General features: G+C 43.6%; 1 protein-coding gene across 3 annotated transcripts in view; it reads left to right on the top strand.

Annotated features, from left to right (window-relative positions):
- UBE2D2 (ubiquitin conjugating enzyme E2 D2) overlaps nt 1–20,772 on the top strand; it is a 32,116-nt gene extending 11,344 nt beyond the window's left edge. For all 3 annotated transcript variants that reach the window (XM_081950097.1, XM_081950096.1, XM_081950098.1), the window contains exons 2-7: nt 3,115–3,178; nt 4,999–5,030; nt 5,105–5,182; nt 5,266–5,371; nt 18,719–18,812; nt 19,895–20,772. In XM_081950097.1, the coding sequence (XP_081806223.1) occupies nt 3,178; nt 4,999–5,030; nt 5,105–5,182; nt 5,266–5,371; nt 18,719–18,812; nt 19,895–19,940 (357 nt within the window). In that variant the 5' untranslated portion in view covers nt 3,115–3,177 and the 3' untranslated portion in view covers nt 19,941–20,772. The remainder of the gene's footprint in view (nt 1–3,114; nt 3,179–4,998; nt 5,031–5,104; nt 5,183–5,265; nt 5,372–18,718; nt 18,813–19,894) is intronic.
- Nucleotides 20,773–21,333: the final 561 nt, after the last annotated feature.

The following is a 21,333-nucleotide window of genomic DNA, read 5'->3' as shown; positions in this document are numbered from 1 at the left end:
TTGATTTCAATTTCATTCTTTGTCTAAAATCTTGCAGCAATAGAAAAAATTAGTAGCCAACTTCCATTTCATGCTGTATTTTCTGTATTTCTTTATGTTTTATTTAGAGACAAGCCAGAAATAGTGCTTAGATCATTCTATAAGCAAACTCTCCTAGTTATTTGGTGCTATAATTCTGCGCATGATATCTTGAAGGAATATTTTCACTGATAGGTGTTCATATGACTCATGCCACCTGTAAATCAGTAGCTGACCAGTTTTGTCATTCTATAGAAACAAATAGATATTCTATTATAATATTTTTGAACCAAGGAATTTTTTAAAAACTCACTAAGTGACAGACTCTTCTAATTAGAAGCTCTTTCAGTGGAAGGGAATAACTTCGTCAAGATGATTGTTCCTATCTCACTTTTAAAGAAGGATTTATCAAACACACTTCCTGTTTCTGGAGAAGATGAATTCTTTTATCTAAATTTCATCCTGCCTTCCCAAGGAGAACAGGTGTTTTGTGCAAATAGTGCTTGACTTATGACTACAATTGAGCCCTAAATTTCTTCTGCCAAGCAAGACAGTTATTAAGTGAGTTTCCCCCATTATCCGACCTTTCTTGCCACAGTTGTCAAGCAAATCACTGCAGTTATACTAGTAATATGATTGTTAAGTGAATCTGGCTTCACTTTGCTTGTCAGAAGGTTGCAAAAGGTGATCACATGTCCCCAGGACACTGCAACCATCATACATATGAGCCGGTTGCCAAGTGTCCGAATTTGGAACTCGTGGTCTCGGGGATGCCACAACAGTCATAAATCACTTTTTTCGGTGTCAGGGTAAACCTCGAACAGTCACTATAAATGGTCGCTAAGTCAAGGACTACCTGTAAGGTATTTTTGTAATGATTTGTCTTAGCATAGCCATTGACGAGGCATATTTTTATTGTGTGCTCAATCTTTCTATGACTTTTTTTGCAGAGAAAAGAGCAAAAAAGTAATGCATTGAATTGAGCTTTTTTTTTAGATAGTCAGATGTGATGATATGTAGTTGAAGGTATTATATATAGACTTTGTACAGGTAGTCCTTTGCTTAAAACTGCATGCTTAGTGACTGTATAAAGTTACAACAGACTGTCCAAAACCACAATCAGTTATAATCTTCACAGCCCCCCCCCCCTCCTTAATGATGGAGCTAAGGCTACTGTTAGGTTTGCTTTTCCTCGCTAACCCTAGGCTTGGTTCCACCAGTATTAGCTTCACTGGACTGCTGTTGGTTGGGAATTTTTGAAATACTGTAAGGGAAATACTAAGAGCAATTCATTCAGTTCTCCCTATGTAGGAGTCCCCTACTCCTGCTAATCCAGGGATCTACTTCTGTTGTGTTCCATAACTAGAGTAGGTTCACCAAACCATGTGACTTCGTCCGGTCCAGGAACTCATGCCCCCTCTATTCGGGACTGGATCTTACTCTCCGGCTATAGACTCTGAGTCTGGCCTATGCTTTAGCAAAGCTGCTCATCCACTGGGAGCCTTTAAAGCGGGGCTTTCTCACCAGGCAGAGCGAAGGTGCCGCTTCCATGGAGAGCAGGAAGAAATACAGCGCTCTCAATATGGCCAACGGGGTCCTGGAAAGATGCCCCCATCAACAACAAGAACATCCACTAAAACATGAGTCGTCTCTCTTCCCCCTAGCAATGAAGGACGCAGACAGAGCATAAAATGCATGTCTTCCCTATTCTTAGCAAGGATGAGAATCAGGGAAGCAGCTTTCCACCCACCTTTCAATGGCTTCCTCTCTCCTCTCACCTTCAATGAAGCACCTCTGAAGGGCAAAGACTTGACTCCAGCCTCTTCTCCAACTTCTGCTCCTCACCTAAGGGAAGAGGGATGTGCAAAACGAAGGGAGGGATGGTCTTGCTATGCCCATGGTGATGTGTATCTAGCCTTAGTTCTTCCAAAAGCAAAACTTAGTGAAGCTGCTGAAGACTTCATTTTCCCCTTCATTCCCTCCCCCCCATTTCTTTCATACACAACCTTGCAAATCAAACATCTCGCACCATCTGCAGCAGGTAAGGGTGGGGAGGAGGCTTAAGCCCTGTGGGGAGCCAGAGAGTGGGAAGAAGGCCCAAGGACTGTGTGGATCCCCAGGGGTGGGAAGCAGCGCATAGGGTGTCTTGGGGTGAGGGAGGCCCAAGGCAGGTGACCTTGTGCCTGCAATGGGACTCCCCCACCCTTGAGACATCCCACACTCCACTTAATGTCCCGTGTGTTCGTTTAAAAATTGCATTGGGGAGAACAGGGATGGGGTGTTGTTAAATGAGGCTGTTCAGTTAAAGGCCATTTAATGATTGAGTTGGGGAGAACAGGAATGGGGGAATGGGTTAAGTGAGTGGTTCAATTAAAGGTCATTCTGACTCTATAGGGCAGGTGCCATTATGGTCATAACTCAAGGACTATCCATATAATCAGATGTGATTATATGCCATTTTAATCCTGTTTTGAAGCTAGTTTTGTCCCTATTCCAAGACACTTTGACAGATTCTTTGCTTTCTGCACAAGGAAGGATAAATAGCTGAGATTCAAAAGCTAAGAAGATGGGAAAGCTAAGTAAGTCACTGTATAGGAACATATATGTTCAGTCATCTATATTATTCATTACAAGAAAAGAAGATATTTGGATACTTGATGGAAAAGCCTATATAAATGCTTCATGAGTTGAATCTTAAGATCTACAAAGAGCCTGTATCTCTTTGTGGTGATTGGAGTTTCAGAGCAGAATTTGGAAAAATCAAAAGATCCTATTACGGGAGAAACATAAATGTACAACATGCCTGCATCTTTTTTATTTCTTATCACAATGGAATTACATTAACAGGAAAGCTATATTATATGGCTAAATTATACTATATTCCAAAATTGGGGTGTCTATTGTATTTTTAAGCAGGGAGAGATGAAGGAGGGTAATAAGAATTTATATACAATTAATCCTCTGAAGATTGCTTTGTTAATTATGTTATGCATTTCCTTTATGTTGAATAAAATTTAATAATAAAATAATGCTATAGTGAATGCTTTCCTGTGAGATAAAATGACTGTATTTTAATCTAATGTGGCTGGTTTTTAGGAGCTGAATGATCTGGCACGTGATCCTCCAGCACAATGTTCAGCAGGGCCTGTTGGAGATGATAGTAAGTATCTGTAAAAAAGGAAAAGGCTTCAGATTAAGATTCTTTGGGGCAGTAAGAAGAATCCTAAATGTATTCATATTAGATTTCTATTTTAAATGCAAAGTATTCTAAGCCAGTGAGTGCCATCAGAGTAACATATACCATCAGAGCACATACCATCATGCATTGCTGGTTCAAACAACTTGGAACCAAAACATCTGGTTAATGAATTGCGTTGAAACAACCTACTTCCACTTTTCCTAAGACAGGTAAAATAGATTCAATGGATTTCTGTTCTTAAAAGACTTCTAGAAGAATCCTTAATTTTGATCTTGAGCAATCACATCTTAAAATTAAAATTTAATTACCATTAAACTAATTTTATACAGGTACTCCTTGTGTTACAATGGCAATTGTATGCTATCACTGAGTGATGTGGTAGTAAAGCATGACATCATGTAACTGCATCACTTAGTGACAGCAATATAGGCAATCCCGGTTGCTGTCATAATCCCAAGACATGCAGGAAGTGGCAGGAATCGCAGGTAAGGAGCATGGGGATGCTGCAGGGGGTGGTGAGGGGGGCCCTGGGTGGCTGGCTGCAAGACTGCACATGAGTTGTATGCATGTGCATGAAAGAAGAGTAGGGGAGGAGTAGGGATTTAACGGAGTGACTTGCAACTTTCCCTGCCAGCTTTCCCATTGGCTTTGCTCATGGGAAGATGGCAGAGAACATGACAAATTGTGATCATGTGAGTGTGGCTTGCTGCAGCTGATAACTGCCAGCTGGTTGATGGGCTCCTAAATCATGATCATATGACTGCAAGGGTGCTGGAACTTCAAGGACTGGTTACAAACACCACTTGTTCAGCACTTTTGCAACTTTAAACAGTCACTAAATGAGTGGTCAGTAAATGAGAACTGATGTCAGCCCCAGAGGCCATCTTTTTCTTTGGATCTTCAGGGCTGCCACACTTGGAGGATGGACATTATAAATATATAGTAAATTTGTAACTGGAGAAGTTTGGATATGTTTATTATCTTGAATCTGTTTGAGTGATAGCATAAAACGTCTTCAGAAGTTATTGTTTCATATACCAAATATAAACCATCTCTGTCTTTCAGAAACAGCAATGTGAAGTGACAAGCACTGAATAAAATACATATATGCTACTAATCAAATTAACTTTGAATTGCCATTTCAATAGTAGTTTGGCATATAGGAAGATGCAAATTGCCCAAACTAAGTTGGTTTATTTGTTTCTCACATTTATTATATTAATAGAGCCACCAAACTCAATTAGTAGGATATAAACCAGATTTTAAATTACAATTGTGAGCAGTTTGGATGTCTGGAATCTGCATTTGTCCAGTTATTTGTGTACTAATTACCAGGTCAGCAGAACCTATTGATTTTGCTAAGTCATAATGCAGTTTAGCAACAAATCAATGTGCTGGAATATACTAGTATGATAGCATTCACTGGCATCTCCTCTAAGTTAGTTCTAAATAGTAAATAACAGATGGCTTTCTCTGGTTTCTTTAGAAATGTTGCAAAAGGCATGAAGTATAACTTCTTTTCAGAACTTGCCAGGGGAAAGGCACTTTCCTGGCTTCTATTTCTGTTTTTTTCTAGAAGAAGTAGCCCAACTTACAAGATATGATATAAATAGACCATGCACCAAATGGTTCATAATCTAGAAACCACTAAATGTAATCAGAATACTAGCACATTACTTTGCCATTAAGTCATATTATGGCTTAAAATGGCTGAGATTTTAAAGAGAGGAACTTTAGCCTTAAGTGTCTTAGTCAAGCTTTCACTTTCTTTTTTCTTCTAGTGTTCCACTGGCAAGCAACAATAATGGGACCAGTAAGTAGCCCTCCAATTTTAATTATGATAGAGCAAATATCTTATATTGTCTTCTAATAGCTTTGTCTTTACAGAATGACAGTCCCTATCAGGGTGGGGTTTTCTTCTTGACAATTCACTTTCCAACAGATTACCCCTTTAAACCGCCTAAGGTAAAGAACTTTTTAGATCCCAACATTGTTGATACCTCTTATGCTGGGTATTATAAACCAAGGAAATAATTTATTTTTAACAGGTTGCATTTACGACAAGAATTTACCATCCAAATATTAACAGTAATGGCAGTATTTGTCTTGATATTCTACGGTCGCAATGGTCTCCAGCATTAACTATTTCAAAAGGTAAGCAAAAGAGCTTTTACTGTACATGGACATATATTTCTAGAGACAATGATACATATCCAGATATCTTTACTCTTTAATTTCCTACTTGCAATCAATTCAGAATTTAAAGCACTTAGACCTGTTTACACCAAAGTTTATGGAGTTACATTTTAATTCTATCAAATCAATTTAGTGTTGTCTTGATCCCATGTATGCCTTTGTTTTGTGAGCAAGTTTGACTTCTACTTTGTAACTGAAACATTATAAGCATTTGGTTTTCATTATATGTATGATTTGGATATATATTTCTTTTAAAAATCCTCATAACCAGAAATATCTGAATTGAAATATTAAATTAGAAAAAAAAGCAGCAAGCACTAAACGGCATTGTGTGGATTGATTATTCTATTAAAATGAATTCCAAGCTCTGTTTAGTAATTACTATAAAATAAATATTCAAAATATGCAGTTGTTTTAATGCAACAGCGCTGTTGCAAGTATGTGCACAAAATGGTGCACATAAATTTGGTGTCAAGTTCAGAGCAAAAAGTACTTCATTTTAAATGCTGGAACACTCAGCGATAGAAAAAACTTAGAACCATCTATTGCTTCCTTGTTTTTCACACCACAAAAGAGGAGGGCTTATAGTCATGCTCAGTATAGCTAACCCCCTATATTGCAAACACCTTAAATATATTTTGACAACTTTAAAATAAATCCCCATAAAAACAGTATGAAGAGACTTCTGTTCTTACCATAAAAAAATCATTTAGATTTGAATCTTTTATTGACACCAACATCAGGGAGAACAAATAGAACTTTTTCCAGTGGAAGAGAGGGAGTGGTCACGTGTGGGTATTCTCAAAGCCTGATTGGTCCAAAGACTGAGAGTAAACTTCTTAAATACTCCTGCCTTCCATTCCTGCCCAGTTTCCTCTCAGTCTCTTGGTCCAAGCACTATTGAGAATTATTGTCTCTAGGTAGTGATAGGTTAGACTTTTTCTCCTTTCCCTTTTTATTCAATCTGGTCTCGAATTTGGCTAAATTGGGCATTTTAAAGTTACCTTAAATTTTAAATTGCAGCTGTGGCCCAAGGGACAGTCCTTCTGCCTCGGGCGGTGGGGGAGGGCCCCGTGGGGCGTCCATCCTTCCCCCTGCGGGCGCAGAGCCTTAGCCCTATCCCCGGGTGTGCGGGGGTGCCAGCTCCAATCCAGCTGCGGGTGCGGCGTCGCTCTTCGGAGCAGGAGGAAGGCGTCGGCACCACGAGGCTCTCTTGAGCCGCTAGAGCAGCCGCCGCTTGATTCGGCGGCTGCCGCATGCCTCGGCATTTCTTCATCTTAATGAGGGCGTAAGGGGGGGAGTGCACGCTGGTTAGCCGCGAGGCCCCCTGCGCCGTGCATCCGTTTCCTAAGCACAAGAGGCTGCATGGAGTGATTATGGCCTCCTTTAGTTACGCGTGTAGCCGGCAGCCATTTTAACTGCGCCACGTGCAGGAGGCCTACATCGACCTGCTTACAGTTGTGGAGGCCCGAGCCAAGGCCTTTCAGATCATCCTCCTGTGCCATCCCAGGCCCAGGTTCCAGTGGGGCCTACAGAGGCCTGTACTTTCTTCTTCCACACTCCAGGACACGTGAGTGGGGCTATGGAGGAGGGCGCAGAGATCCCCCAGGGCCAGGCTGAAGGCCCGGTGAGGGGGTAAGAGGGCTTGGGGCAGGGGTCTCGACCCGGGGATCCCCCAGTAAGACCTGTGGCAATGCAGCGCCCCTCTAGATCCTCCACAAGGGATGAGGCCAGGAGGCATAGGGCCCTGGAAAGGACCTTCGCAAGGGCCGAAAGGCAGGCCAGGTCTGCAAGGTCTGCTCCTGCCAACAGGTCCAGGTCTCCTATCAGGCCACCTTCAGAGCAGTCTTCTCCTCGGGGATTCAGCCCCTCGTCTCCTTCAGCCTCCCCTGACAGGTCCCACGGTTATTACGGGAGGAGGGGGTCCCCCTCCCCTTCTCCTTCAATCTCTCCGGGTTTGGCTAGGAGGGCCCAGGAGTATCCCTTGGAGGGGACGTCCAGGGGGCACTATGGTTCGCGCAGGTTGGCACCTCAGGCCCCTGGCTCTCCCCATAGGAATATGGAGGATTTGGAACACCTCCCTGAAAGTGTCAAAAGACTTATTTCTGCAGCCATCTCTCGAGGCATTGCCCAGCGGGACAGGAGCTCCCACTCCTCTAGGTATCAAGGTCGTACGAGTCGTCACCAGTATAGAGCGTCCTCTCCATCCATGCTTAGTGAGGCCTCAGCCTTGGGGGAGGAAAATCTCCAGGATATGGGGTTCTTGGAGGACAAGGAGACGCCCCTCCCCCCTGATCCTCCTTCTTCCTCAGGCCTTTTCCCTCCAGCTATGTTCAAAGTCCTTCTGAACAAGGCGAGGAAAACCACCAAGGTGGGCACGGGATCCTACGGTACCCCCACCTAGGGACCCAGACATGGCCATGTTTTCGAACACGGCCACGAACAAGGAGATCCCGGCTCCGCCCTTGTTCATGGAGGTCTTGACCAACCAATGGGCCCATCCCTCTAACTTTTCTAACCCCGGCAGTAACGACTGCCGTTTCTACAATGTGGAACAGACATTTGCCCAGGCCATTCAATTGCCCTCTATTGACAACTACTACTCTGGTCTCCTCTTCCCCGGTGGTGTCCAGCGACGCGGCAGATAAGTTGAAACCTGAGCATAAGCGCGCAGAGCTTACCTTGCGAAAAAATTTCAGTGCCACTGCGTAGGCCATAAAGTCCGCCGCCGCGGCATCGTATTTCAACCGCACTACGGTCATGTGGCTTCGCCAACTCCAGGATCGTATCCCGATCCAGGACGAACGGTTACACAAGGACCTGACTAAGATTTTCACGTCATCCCAATTTTCCACTGATGCGACTCTGGACACGGTTAAATTTGCGTCCAGTGCCCTAGCCACATCCGTTACTTTCTGCCGTCTCTTATGGCTTCGTAACTGGCAGATGGATAACAAGGCCAAGTGGAACCTGGCAGCTGCCCCGTTCAAGGGCCCTAACCTTTTTGGGGAGGCACTCGAGAATTTTAGTCGAGAATAAAGATAAAAAGAAGGTGCTTCCATCTAACACCAAGAAGCCCGAGGCTCGGGCCCATCCTTACCATAGGCAATCTTATAGGGCTCCTGAGTCTGATAATCAACGTTTCTCTTCTTTCAGATCTGACAGGCAGTTTTCTCGGCCGGCCTATCAGGACCGGAATAGGTGCCACCATCAGTCCCGGCGGCCCTTTCGAGGGGGCGGTGGTCGGCCGTACCACAGAGGGAAGTGACTCGAACCCGAGTCATCCCATAGGAGGCCTCCTATCCCTCTATGTGGATCAATGGGACGAGATCACGTCAGACATTTGGGTCAGGTCCACAGTTCGTCAGGGTCTCAGGTTAGAGTTTCTCTCCATCCCCCAAATCTTTTCAGGTCGTTCCCTCCATCTTGGAGTCTGGAGCGCTGCCGCCTGATGGATCAGGCGATCAAACACCTCCTCGACATTCAGGCGGTGGAGATAGTTCCCCAGCTGGAACGGGGTTTGGGCCACTACGCCAACCTGTTTGTGGTCCTGAAGAGTTCGGGGGGCTGGAGAGCGATTCTGGACCTCAAGCGCTTGAACCGTTTCCTGGTGTACAGGCGATTCAAAATGTCATCCCTCAAATCCATCTTTCAAGGCATTCGGAAGGGGGACTTCTTGACTTTGGTAGACCTGACAGAGGCCTATCTTCATATTCCAATTTTCCCAGCTCATCACAGGTACTTGAGGTTCTTGCACAGGGACCGCCATTATCAGTACAGGGCTCTTCCATTCAGGCTGGCTTCAGCCCCCCCGCACGTTCACGAAGGTGCTGGCAGCACTGGCGGCCCACCTCCGCTCTGTCCCTGTGAGGCTCCAATGCTATCTGGACAATGTGTTAGTTCAGGCGGGATCCCTTCCTCAGGCGGTCATGGACCCTCACCTTACCATTCGGAGTCTCCAGGCCCTGGGGTCCTCAGTAAATTTCCCCAAGAGCAAGCTTTCCCCCACCACACGCATCCTTCGCCTGGGGACAGTCATAGACTCTGTGGCAGGGGTGGTCCGTCTGTCTCGGGACCGACAGACCAGTCTACAACAGCTGGCAGGAAATGTCCACAGAGATTGGTTCGTTTCGGTCCTCACGTTGTCACAGTTATTGGGCAAGATGGTGTCTTGCATAGGGATAGTTCCGTGGGCCAGGCTTCACCTCCGGCCTCTTCAGTGGGAGCTCATTCCGTTCCAGAGGGGGTGGATGAGCAACTCGCTCCTAACCGTACGTCTCCCGGTGGGGGTCCGGGCCTCCCTCAGGTGGTGGACCTCACCGGCCATTCAGCAGGGCTGTTCCTTCTGGGAGCCGGACAGGGTGACCGTTACCCTGGACACGAGCCTGTTCAGTTGGGGGCTCCTGGTGGGCTCTCGCTTGACGCAGGGCAGATGGACGACTTCAGATTTCCGGCACAATATAAATTGGCTGGAGCTGAAGGCTGCCCGCCTCGCCCTCCAACACTTCCGGACCTCCGTAGAGGGCCGGCACGTGCTTCTCCTGACAGACAATGTGGCTACCAAGGCTCACATCAATCGTCAGGGGGGGACTCACTCTCGGGCCCTCTGGCTAGAGGCTCTGAGACTGGGCGCCTGGGCGGGGAGGCAGATGTTGTCCTTGGTGTCGGAACACATCTCCGGCCTATCCAATCACCAGGTGGACTGGTTGAGTCGAGTGACCCTGGACAATGGCGAATGGCAGCTCCATCCAACTATTTTCCGGAAGATCTGTCAGAGGTTTGGCACCCCCCTGATAGATCTCTTCGCTTCTCCCACAGATGTGCCCCGATTCTTCACACATTTTCAGTCACAGATGGCAGAGGGCACGGACGCCCTCAGGTGCAGGTGGCCGGCGGGCCTTTCCTCCCATTCCCCTCATCCCGGGGTCACTCAGGAAGGTGGTAGTGGAGAAGGCCCTGGTCATAGTAGTGGCCCCCTTTTGGCCCAGGAGGCCTTGGTTCGCGGATCTTGTCCAGCTGTCGATAGCCCTCCGTGGAGGATTCCGCGGGAGGAAGTGGTCTTGCGCCAGGGGGTCCTGGTTCACCTGGAGCCCCAGTGGCTCCATCTGACCGCCTGGCTCTTGAACGGAGACTACTGAGGGAGGCCAACCTGTCCTCTGAAGTCATCCGTACCATCGAGGCTTCCAGGTGGCCGTCGACGACCTGGGTTTACAACTCAACCTGGGCTGCCTTTGTTGGGTGGTGCGCCCCATGTCATAGGTTTCCTACATGGGATCTGCCCCTGGTCCTCAAGGGCCTTGATGGGGCCCCCGTTCGAACCTCTCCGGTCGGTTCATCTGAGATTCTTGTCTCTTAAGGTGGTCTTTCTAGTGGCAATTACCTCAGCCCGGCGTATCTCGGAGCTGGGCGCTCTTGTCATCCAAGGATGATCTTTGCCACTTTCACCAGGACAGGGTAGTTCTTCGACTCGACCCTATTGTCCTCCCAAAAGTGAACACTCCCTTTCACTGGGCACAGGAGGTCGTCCTGCCCAACTTTTGTCCGGGGCCGTCTAATGATAGGGAGCGGCTCTGGCACCGTTTGGATGTTCGTCGGGCTTTGCGTATTTATCTCCAACAGACTGCGGAAGTTCATAGGTCGGAAGCTTTGTTTATCTCCTTTCAACCTAGGACTTTGGGGGCTAGGGTGTCCTCGGCTACCATTGGCCGTTGACTACGGCAGGCCATCGGGGAGGCATATGGGGCTGTGGGGCGCCTCGTCCTGTCGGGGATAACAGCCCACTCTACTAGGAGTGCTGCGATCACGGCGGCATGGGCCACTAGGGCTTCCTTCGAAGACATTTACCGGGCCGCCACTTGGGCGTCTCTGACCCCGTTCATCCGACATTATCGTTTGGATTCGTTCGCTTCGGCGGATGCTTCCTTTGGTCAGAGGGTCCTACAGAGGGTGGTTTGGCGGATACTCCCCTTGGGTCATAGCTTGTGGTTGTATTGTTCCCCCCCCCCTTGGGACTGAGCTTGGGTATGTCCCACACGTGACCACTCCCTCTCTTCCACTGGAAAAAGAATGTTGGTCTTACCTGAACGTGTCTTTTCAGGAGAAGAGAGGGAGTGGTCACGACCCACCCTGTTTAGGTTGTTGGGGCCAAGGGGAGGCCGGGTGGTTCCCAGGGTTTGTGTTGTTGTGTTTTTGTTCCAGTTCTGTTGTTCCCCTTCGAGGAAACTGGGCAGGGATGGAAGGCAGGAGTATTTAAGAAGTTTACTCTCAGTCTTTGGACCAATCAGGCTTTGAGAATACCCACACGTGACCACTCCCTCTCTTCCCCTGAAAAGACATGTTCAGGTAAGACCAACATTCTTTTTCTGAGTTCTTATAGGAGAAAGGGAACAACTAATTTCTATATCACTCCTTTAAGTTAGCATATCTTTTCTCTAACATTTTCTTATGCTTAAAAATAGGCGTATTGATTGAAATATTGCAATCCATTATGAACATATTACATTCAACAAACTAGAACCTTGCTTTATGATTTTCAGATTGCATAAGCATGGTTGCATGCATAATCCTTTACTCATTTTTAAACTTTCAGCTATTCAGTAAATTTGTAAATAGGTTCTGATAAAAATTAAATAGTTTTATCTGCCAACCATTGCATTTAAATGTGCATACTAAATTCCTTTTGTTGGTTGTAATTCTCTGATTTTCTAAAGCTTGTAATATTGCTATAGCGTTGCACATTGATCTTATATTAACAACACTGCACATGTGATTATGTTGTACAGCAATTATAAAAACCTATAATGTTGTACAACAATATTTTATGTAGATACTCCTAGTAAATAAGTTAAAATGTAAAGTAAATTTCAAATTCTAGAGAAAATTTGTTTTATCTTGTATTATAATGTTTTATTTTAAAGAAAAAAAATTAAGAAATTTTATATATTAACATTCATAGTTTCTGGTATTTTCAGTCAGGGAACGATATCATCAACCCTTGATTATCTGTATATGTTTATAGAATAAAGTTGTTTTGATTTACCTAAAAGAATGATTAACTTTTATTATGTTTGGTACTATTCCGACCTGGCCTGGTCTAGTTTTACCTTGCTTATTCAAATACGTTTGACATCTAACACCCTCTCTTTTTTTATTCCAACTCTTGTACAGTAGAAATTCTTACTCTCTAGTGCTTGGAGACATCCAAATATGGGTTAAACTCTTCAGTTGCTTAAGAAGGAAAGATCACATAGTTAAAGTCAGCTATTAGTGCCTCCATGCTCTTCTTATTTTTTTCATGTGCTTTCGCAAGACTGATATGTCATATGTGTTTTCTCATCCTGTGTTGCTACCAGAGATGGGTTGCTCGTGGTACGCACTGGTACGGGTACCGGTAGCGGAAATCAGTCATACGTTTGCGTATTGTTGGTGATTGTGGCCTGGCTATGCCCCCGTACCGGTATGGTCCCACATACATCCCTGCGGCCAATTCGCTCACACAGAGAGGGACTTCTCCTGGTGCCGTCCACTAGGCAATGCCAACGGGCGACACCAAGGAGTAGGGCCTTCTCTGTGATGGGCCCAACCCTCTGGAATGACCTCCCCCCCGACATTAGAACCACTACTGACCTCCGCTCCTTCCGGCAAAAATTGAAGACTCACCTGTTCCGATTAGCAGGCCTGGCATAATTACAACTGTCCCTCCTGGCAAATGTATTAACTGGTTATTTTAGGGGTATTGTTTTTAACTTATTGTGTGTGTTTTAGGGGTTCAAAATCCTATATTTATATATATTGCTTTGTACAGTTCTTTTAATTCCATTTTTAACCTCCTCCATTCCAACTGTACATATTCAATTTTTACTGTATTTTGATATATTTTGCATGGACTGTACACCGCCCCGAGTCCCTTTTGGGAGAGGGGGCGGTCTAGAAGCATGAATAATAAATAAATAAATAATAAATAAATAAATAAATGGTGACGATCCCCTGGCCTGTCCCCGCTTGCTCCCCCCGCCCGCCGCTCTCTTGCTCCCTCTGCCTGCACCATGCTTGCCCTGCCCACCCACTTCCTTTGCCCAACCAGCTGGCGGGGATGCAGCTGGCGGGCCGCAGGGCAGCGGTGGTGAGCGGTAAGTGAAGCGAGCACCGGCCAACATCCCTAGCTCCTTCCTCCGCAAGCGCTGCTGAGGAGAAATCGGGGAGAGGGGGAGGAGAAAACCAAGTTTCTACTAGGGATGGCCTTCTCCTCCCTCTCCCCCCCTGATTTCTCCCCATTGCAAGCAAGGCGGTTGTCAAAGAGAACGAAGTGCGTCGGCTTCTTCCAACTGCTGAGGCCTCCGTTCCTCTTCCTTCCTCGGCAATTGGAAGAAGACCCTGTGCTTCGTTCTCTTTGACAGCCGCCTTGCTTGCGTGGGTTGGGGAGAAATCAGGGGGAGAGACAGAGGAGAAGTCTCCCTAGCAGAAGCTTGGCTTTCTCCTCCCTCTCCTCCTGATTTCTCCCCACCTCACTGCAAGCAAGGCGGCTGTCAAAGAGAACGAAGCACGGGGGCTTCTTCCAACACCCAAGAAAGGAAGAGGAGCGAAGGCCTCGGCAGTTGGAAGAAGTGCCCGCTCTCCGTTCTCTTTGAGAGTTGTCAGTGGCAGACATGAGGGAAATGGTATGTGTGTGTGTGTGTGTAAAATGACACACTTACCATACTTGCACGAGGCAGTCAAGACCCAATAATCCCCGCTGGCAAGCAGGAGTCCCCCGTCTCCCCCCACTTTTCTGGCAGAGCTGAGCTTGAAGGTGAGGTGGGCTTTTTCTCCCCCTGCCATTCTGGAAGAAAAGAAATCTAGTGGAGGAGGAGGAGGGGTGGTGTAAAGGAATGCCACCTTAAACTAAAGCCTCTGAGTAACTGGGAAAGAAAGCCACGCTTTTTGAGCTGCCGTTTTCAGCAGGTTCCAAGCGCGGCTTTCTTTCCCAGTTACTCAGAGGCTTTGGTTTAAGGTGGCGCTCCTTACACCACTCCTCCACCTCCTCCTCCTCCTCCTCCTGCACTAGATTTCTTTTCCAGAATAGCAGGGGGGAGAAAAATCACTTTTTAGGCCTCTGCCCAAATCGGGAAGGAAAGCGTTTTCAGGCAGCAATTCCCCAAAATTCGATTTCCCCAAATCCAAAAAAGGGGCGTACAGCCAGTGCTGCCACCGGAAAATGTTTTTCTCCCCGGTTCCCCGTTGCGCATCATAGAGCCGCGCACCCTCCTTTTCCGCAGACTCACCTCTTTCTTCCTGGGCCAGGAGCAAAAGCTGACTGCCCGCCACCTGGGTCATATGGAAAAGGGGCAGGCATAGCTGCTAGCTGCCTTGCCTTAAACCTGTGTAGCGCCCGCTTCACCAACTGAGTCCCGACCTCTATGCTTCCCCGAGCTGCTTGCGGAATCAGGTTCCAACTGAGACAGCAAAGGCACAGGGGGCTTGCCGGGAAGCCTGGCACTGTGAGATGGTAGCGTCCAGGAGGACTGAAGTGCTGTGTCTCTATTGGGCCTTGCTGCAAGAAAGGCAGGCTTTCAGTGTCTACGGCTATAGGTAGGAAGACGGGGGCGTCTCAGGAGTGGAGTTTTCGGTTCCAAGTCCCCCTTCTGCCCCCATAAAAATCACCCCCACCCCACTCACTCCAGTTAAACGCGTGTAGGATGATAGGGTTTGTTTTAAATGGATAGTGAAGCTTCTTTGCCAGCCTACCAGAAATGTTTGCCAACTGGAAGGGATGTGTGTGCGAGAGGGGGGGTGGGAGAGTAAGAAAGAAAGAGAAAGAGTAAGAGAAGAGAAAGGAAGGAAGGGAGAGAGAGAGAGAAAGAGAGAAAGAAAGGGGGGAGAGAAACACAAGAAAGAAGGAAGGAAGGAAGTGGTTGAGAGACAGAAGAAAGAAGGAAGGAAGGAAAGAAAGAGAAAGAGAACTTATGATCATAATTGAACCCCAAATTTTGGTTGCTAAGCAAAAGCATTGTTAAGTGAGTTTCACCACATTTTACAAGTTGGCCATGCCCACCCAGTCACATGACTGCCAAGCCATGCCCACAAAATAGGTAGTAAAAAGTCAGTGTGCCAGTGCAATGTGGAACTTAATGTTTGGAAAATGCCCATGCTGTCACGATTCTTGATCTGATGTTGGGTATCCCGCCTTGCATACAGAATCCTAGTGCCAAATGTTTTGGGAAAGTATTTGCAATAAAATAAGGCATTCCTTGTCAAGTTTAAGCTCTCCAATAGGTGGCACTATCTCACTACTTGGAGGTTGGAAACATCCAGTGAAATGATTCTTCTGACTTAATAAGACCAAAAATCAAATCTCCATTTAATTTTAAATGTTGGCTCTGTCATTCATAGATCAGATTAAACGATTAGGCAAGATTACTCAGATTTTATTTCTATAAATTTCCACAAACAAAAAATTCTCTTGATTTTTTTCATTTTCTTATGATTCCAAACCCATCTAATCATTAAAGCTAATCAATAAATAATTGTAATAATAATAATTGAAGGTAGTTCCCTGACCTTCATTTTCCCCCACGTAGGATTTTCCAAGTTTCTATTGTTTCCCAGTTTCTGTTCTATTTCTATTCTCAGTTTGTAGAAAGGAAGGAAAGTGGTTATACTTTTACTTACATAGAAGAATAACATAGTTATTGCTGTATAAAATAATAAAAGCCTTAGATGTTTGTTCCAAGACAACATTATTCACATACAATTCAGTCAAAATTCAGACATACTCTGAAACTTTCTTATATAGTATTCTACTTAACACTTTTCATCAGTTCATAACAAAATAGTTAAGATGGAATCAAACCGTCCTTTAGGAAAAAAGCAATTAAGTTAGTGATAATATATATATAAAGAATGTCAGCTAATAGTTTTAAGGTTTTTGTCTAGCTGATTCCCCAAAATTGGAGATGCTCCTTTTAAGAGATTCTGAAAAAAATAATATTGCCTTAAGAAAATGTACTGAGCTGCAAGTTCCTCCTTAAAAGACTCTGTCACGTCTGTCTTTACCAGGATTTTTATTGTGTAGATGGAGTATCTGCTGGATAGGTGTGAGTTCCATAAAGGGCTTATTAAACCAGGTGAAATGTTTTCCTTTGTGGCTGACATTATAGCAGAAATCATTTTTTGGTATCTAATACAGCTGCAATTGCTGTTATAGAAGATCTCTCTGCTTCATTGGGTAGTCGAGACAACATCCAAGACAAGGTTGGGTAGGAAGTGCCTCTTTGGCAACAAACTCTTAAGGTCTATGCCTTCCCTTAAGAGAAAAAAATACCAGAGAACTAAAAAAAAAAAAAAAGGAAAAAGACATATGCTAGTCACATTCAAAGAAATCAATCTTATCAAAGGGATTTCTGATTCTGCAAACTAGACTGCTCCTTGACTGCTGAGAGTTGACTGCTGGACTATATGGCCAGTGATTTAATCCAGCAAGCTGCTTATGTTCTTGAACTGATTGTTGCAGGATATACATACTACATACATTAAATTCTTTTCTTAACAGAAGCTAGGGGTAGCTTCTTTTCCTCCGACAGAATAGATTTCCAAGTGACTCCCCATAATTTCTTCTAATTGCAAGGGTGCTAAAGAGAATCAAATGTGACTTAGCAGTAGAGGATATAGGGCCATGATGGTGAACCTATGGCACGCGTGCCACAGGTGGCACATGGAGCCATCTCTGCAGGCCCACGAGCCTTCGCTCAGGTCAGCTCTATTGCACATGCGTGCGTGCTTCCCTCCAGCCAGCTGATTTTCGGGTCTCTCTTCCGAGACCTGTGCGGATTTCATAGGAGGTTGGGGACGCATATGTGTGTGTGGGTCATGCACATGCACGGGGGGTGGGGAACATGGTGGCCACCACGCCCCATTTTTGGTTCCAGAAGACTTCAGGGAGGCCTGCTAGCACCAAAACGGGGTGCAGCATGCCGACGCCACCCCCCACCCCATTTTTAGCTCCCGGAAACTTTAGGAAGGCCTGCTAGCACCAAAATGGGTGTTGCACAGGAGTGGGGAGCGCAGGGGTTGCACATGCATGTGCAGGGAGCAGAGCCTGTGGAGGGGCATTGCATTATGGGGGCATGTGCACATCATGGGGGCACACATGCATTATTATTTGTGTATGTATCAATTACGGGTTTCGGCACGAGGAAAAAAAGGTTTGCCATCACTGATATAGGCCGTGTCATTGAGCCTCAGTATTTCTCCACCAGCTACCAGTTTTCCACATCCAAGCTGAATTACTGCAATCAGCTGCTTGGTTGCTGAGAAATGTCCAACTTAATTTGAGTATACCCAATCATTAATTTATGATTCTTTTAATTATTAATAAGATATTAATATCCAGATATTTTTATCCAAAAAATATTTTACTCGGAGAATATATGAGATCCATTGGGGACCTTTATTGAATACAAGGCAGTTGGCTTACACAGGTAGCTTCCTTTTTCCAACATGGGCTGTAAATGGGGTTTTCAACCAGATATCTTGTGTAGGCAAGCCATGGCATTATCTTTGATTTTTTTCATATTCTAAATATTGTCTTGATTATCATTCTATATCAAATACTCAGAGGGAATTCAAAGAATTCCTCATTTCTTAACATGCCTATGTATACAGATATTTATAGTGGAACCCACTTATTGTTCTCAAAGACCCCAAATTCTTCTTTCCAGCTTGATGTCCCTGAAAGTTGTGATTTTCGTAGGCATCATTTTGGCCAGGTGGATTTCCAACTGATAGTCCTCTCACTTTCTAATGTGTCTTTTATATGGATTTCTATAATAACTATTTTGAAAAAGACTCCTCTCATTTCTTAAAATTAATGATCTTTCAGGGGCTTATCTTCCCCTTGTTTTGCCCCAGTCTGTCTTGTCACTGACAGGCTGAATGAAAAAGAGCCATGTGATTGTCCTGCCTTCTTGGGCAGTGGATGAATTTAACTCGTTCTGTGTTACAGATTAGAAGAAACTTTCACAAACAGTGATTAGTGCTTGTTCTAAGGTTGGCAAATGTGTCACTATTTCAGACTTCTTTATATTAGTCTGCAAACTGGGGCTGTCTAATTCAGTATTGTATGTATAGGGGGAATAAGGGAGGCATTTGTAGAAAACAGCTTGTCAAATAGATATTTATCTCATCCAAATTTTAAAACCCATGAAAAAGATTGACTTACATCTCTTTTAGGGGGGCTGAAAATAAATTAAATACTGTCCGTTCAGACAATGACCAGCAAAATCTTTAGGGGGAATTTCAATCCTAAATGATGTGTTTTATTCCCTATAGTACTTTTGTCCATCTGTTCTCTGTTGTGTGATCCCAATCCAGATGATCCTTTAGTGCCTGAGATTGCACGGATCTACAAAACAGATAGAGAAAAGTGAGTATGGTAGACAAACACCTTAAAAATAAAATGATTAGATTTTTTTTAAAATAAGGAGAATATTTTAATTTGTGATTATGTTGATGCCAGAGATATTTTTTCTTGTTCATGAGTAATGTCTTATGTTAGCAACTTTATATTTTCAGCTTTAAAATATAATTATTAGTTAGGAATTAGGTTTACTCCTCAACTAGATTGATTAATCCACTGAAATTCTAGTCATTATTATTTGTACTTTTACACATTATTTTACAATTGCCTCTCTTAGGCCTTTCAGTTTCTGCTTTTAGGCTGCAGAGGGAGGAACAACTTAAACTTCTGTCACAAGACACATGATTCAGGTGGTGGTAGGTGAACAAAAAATACATGAGATGTGGCATGGTTAATAATGGTGGATACTCCAGTTAGTTTTACTGGAAACTCTTTTGAAGTTCTGTTGGTTCCATTAAAAAAAAAATTCCTATGTACTGTTACAGCTACATTATTTTTCCTATGTCATTACTGCTGTACCACTAAACAGTAATTCTGCTAACAATTAAGAATCACCTGAAAAAGAAAAATAATTAGGCTTGAGTACAATGAAACTGTTTTGGACTTCTAGACCTAGAAAATTGTATAGGTGATAACAGAGTACATCAGAATTCATTATTTTGAATTATTTTACAAATAGAAATTCATAATCCTTATATTTTTCTTTTGCTAACATTAAAATAAATCGAACATGACTAGATTTCATACTTTGCAGCCTGCGCAGTGCATGAAGTTTATAACTGAGGTAAAGAAAGTGACATCAAAAATGTAAAATATAGTATGTGTATGTGTCAGTGTGCACATGCTCATTTGTGGGTGTGTTAGGAAAGGTTTATCAGACAGTGTTGGGATTTTGTTAAAAAAATATTCTTAACTTTTGATAGGAGACGTAAGAAATGTTTCTGCCTGTTATTCTAAGAACAGTATTCTTAGAGGGATGTGATTATTTATTTATTTAGCATATGGCATCGACAGATGTTATTTTTATTAGCTGCTTTAATATTTGGTGAAGCTTACCTATTGTTAATCATCTTTCTTTATATATACAGGTACAACAGAATAGCTCGAGAATGGACTCAGAAGTATGCGATGTAATTAAAGAAATTATTGGATAACCTCTACAAATAAAGATAGGGGAACTCTGAAAGAGAAAGTCCTTTTGATTTCCATTTGACTGCTTTCTATGAGCCCACGCCTCATCTTCCCCTGTGCACATGTTTACCTGATACAGCAGTGCTGCGTGTTGTACACACTTGGAACAACGAAATACTGTATTCCATACCAACATTGACTCCTAGCAAAGAAATGTGTGTGAAAAGCCAGTTCTTCTATCAAAGTCTAGTTGTGAGCATAAAAGCATTCCTAAGAAATTTCAATTGGGCACTAAAACCAACCATGACGGGAGAGGGGAAGAATAAATTGTTTCTTGTGTTTCTGGGGACTTTTGATGATTCAAGAGGATGCTTTTTAAAAATGGAATCCTTTTAAACTCATAACTGTAATGAAAAAATGTGAAGAACTTAAAGCTGTTCTGTATTTTATTCTGAAGGACCTACTAAGGTAAATGTATGACCAATAAGATCAAATTGTACCTACATCCTGTGTTTAAAAGTCTGAGTTTAACTGGTCAGAATTTAAATGCATTGGAGCTATTAGTGCATCAAGTGATGTTGATTTTATTTCAAATCTCCCCCTGCCCCTTTCCTTCCCTTTCATAATTTTGGTTTGTATGTGTTTTCTCAATTAACATAGCTAATAGCTCTTATTTTCTTAAGTTTTTAATGGCTTAGGTCTTTCTGGATGTAAGGGTAAAAATTCATTTGACAGACTTGTGTATATTTAAAGACCCAGCTGCTCCCTTGGAGCTTGTACGTTCAAGAATGATTAATCTGTGTAATAAACTGATTACTACAGTCATTACATATAACTGTGTGAATAGGCTTTATTTTTAATTGTCTGCTTTAAGAATAATTCTTAAGAATCAGTTTTCTCTTGATGGTTGCATTTGAGAATTGTGAATCTTCAAGGATTCGTCATTAAAGGTACATCTGGGAAAAACAGATTAGTTTGACTCTAGTATCAGATCTGATAGTATTAACTTACATGATGATATTCTGAATGATTTGGGTTTATATGTCAAACCAAGATTGCTAACCCTGGTAATGGGTTTGCAAATTGAGTATCACACAATTTTATTTCATGTGGTGTAGAATATACAATACATAAAGGATAAAAATTGGGCAAAATGGTAACATTTTAATAAATTCAGTAATACAGATTACGAGAAAATTTGTTTTAAAAAATGTTGCTCTAAGTGTTTGGAAATATACACTGTATGTATATTTTCAAGAAGCCTTCTAAGAATTACGAAATTACAGGCTAGGAAATGCTGAACTACTTTAGCCATTGCATTCTGACACTATATTTTCAAATACATCTCTACATTTTTGGCACAATTGAGAATAAAGTCCCAATAGTTATGTTTTAC

Source organism: Natrix helvetica (genome assembly GCF_964273705.1).
Source record: "Natrix helvetica genome assembly, chromosome: 4".
In the NCBI taxonomy this organism is placed as follows: domain Eukaryota; kingdom Metazoa; phylum Chordata; class Lepidosauria; order Squamata; family Natricidae; genus Natrix; species Natrix helvetica.
The sequence above is the reverse complement of the archived record's forward strand: the minus strand, read 5'-3'. Positions and strand labels throughout refer to the sequence as shown.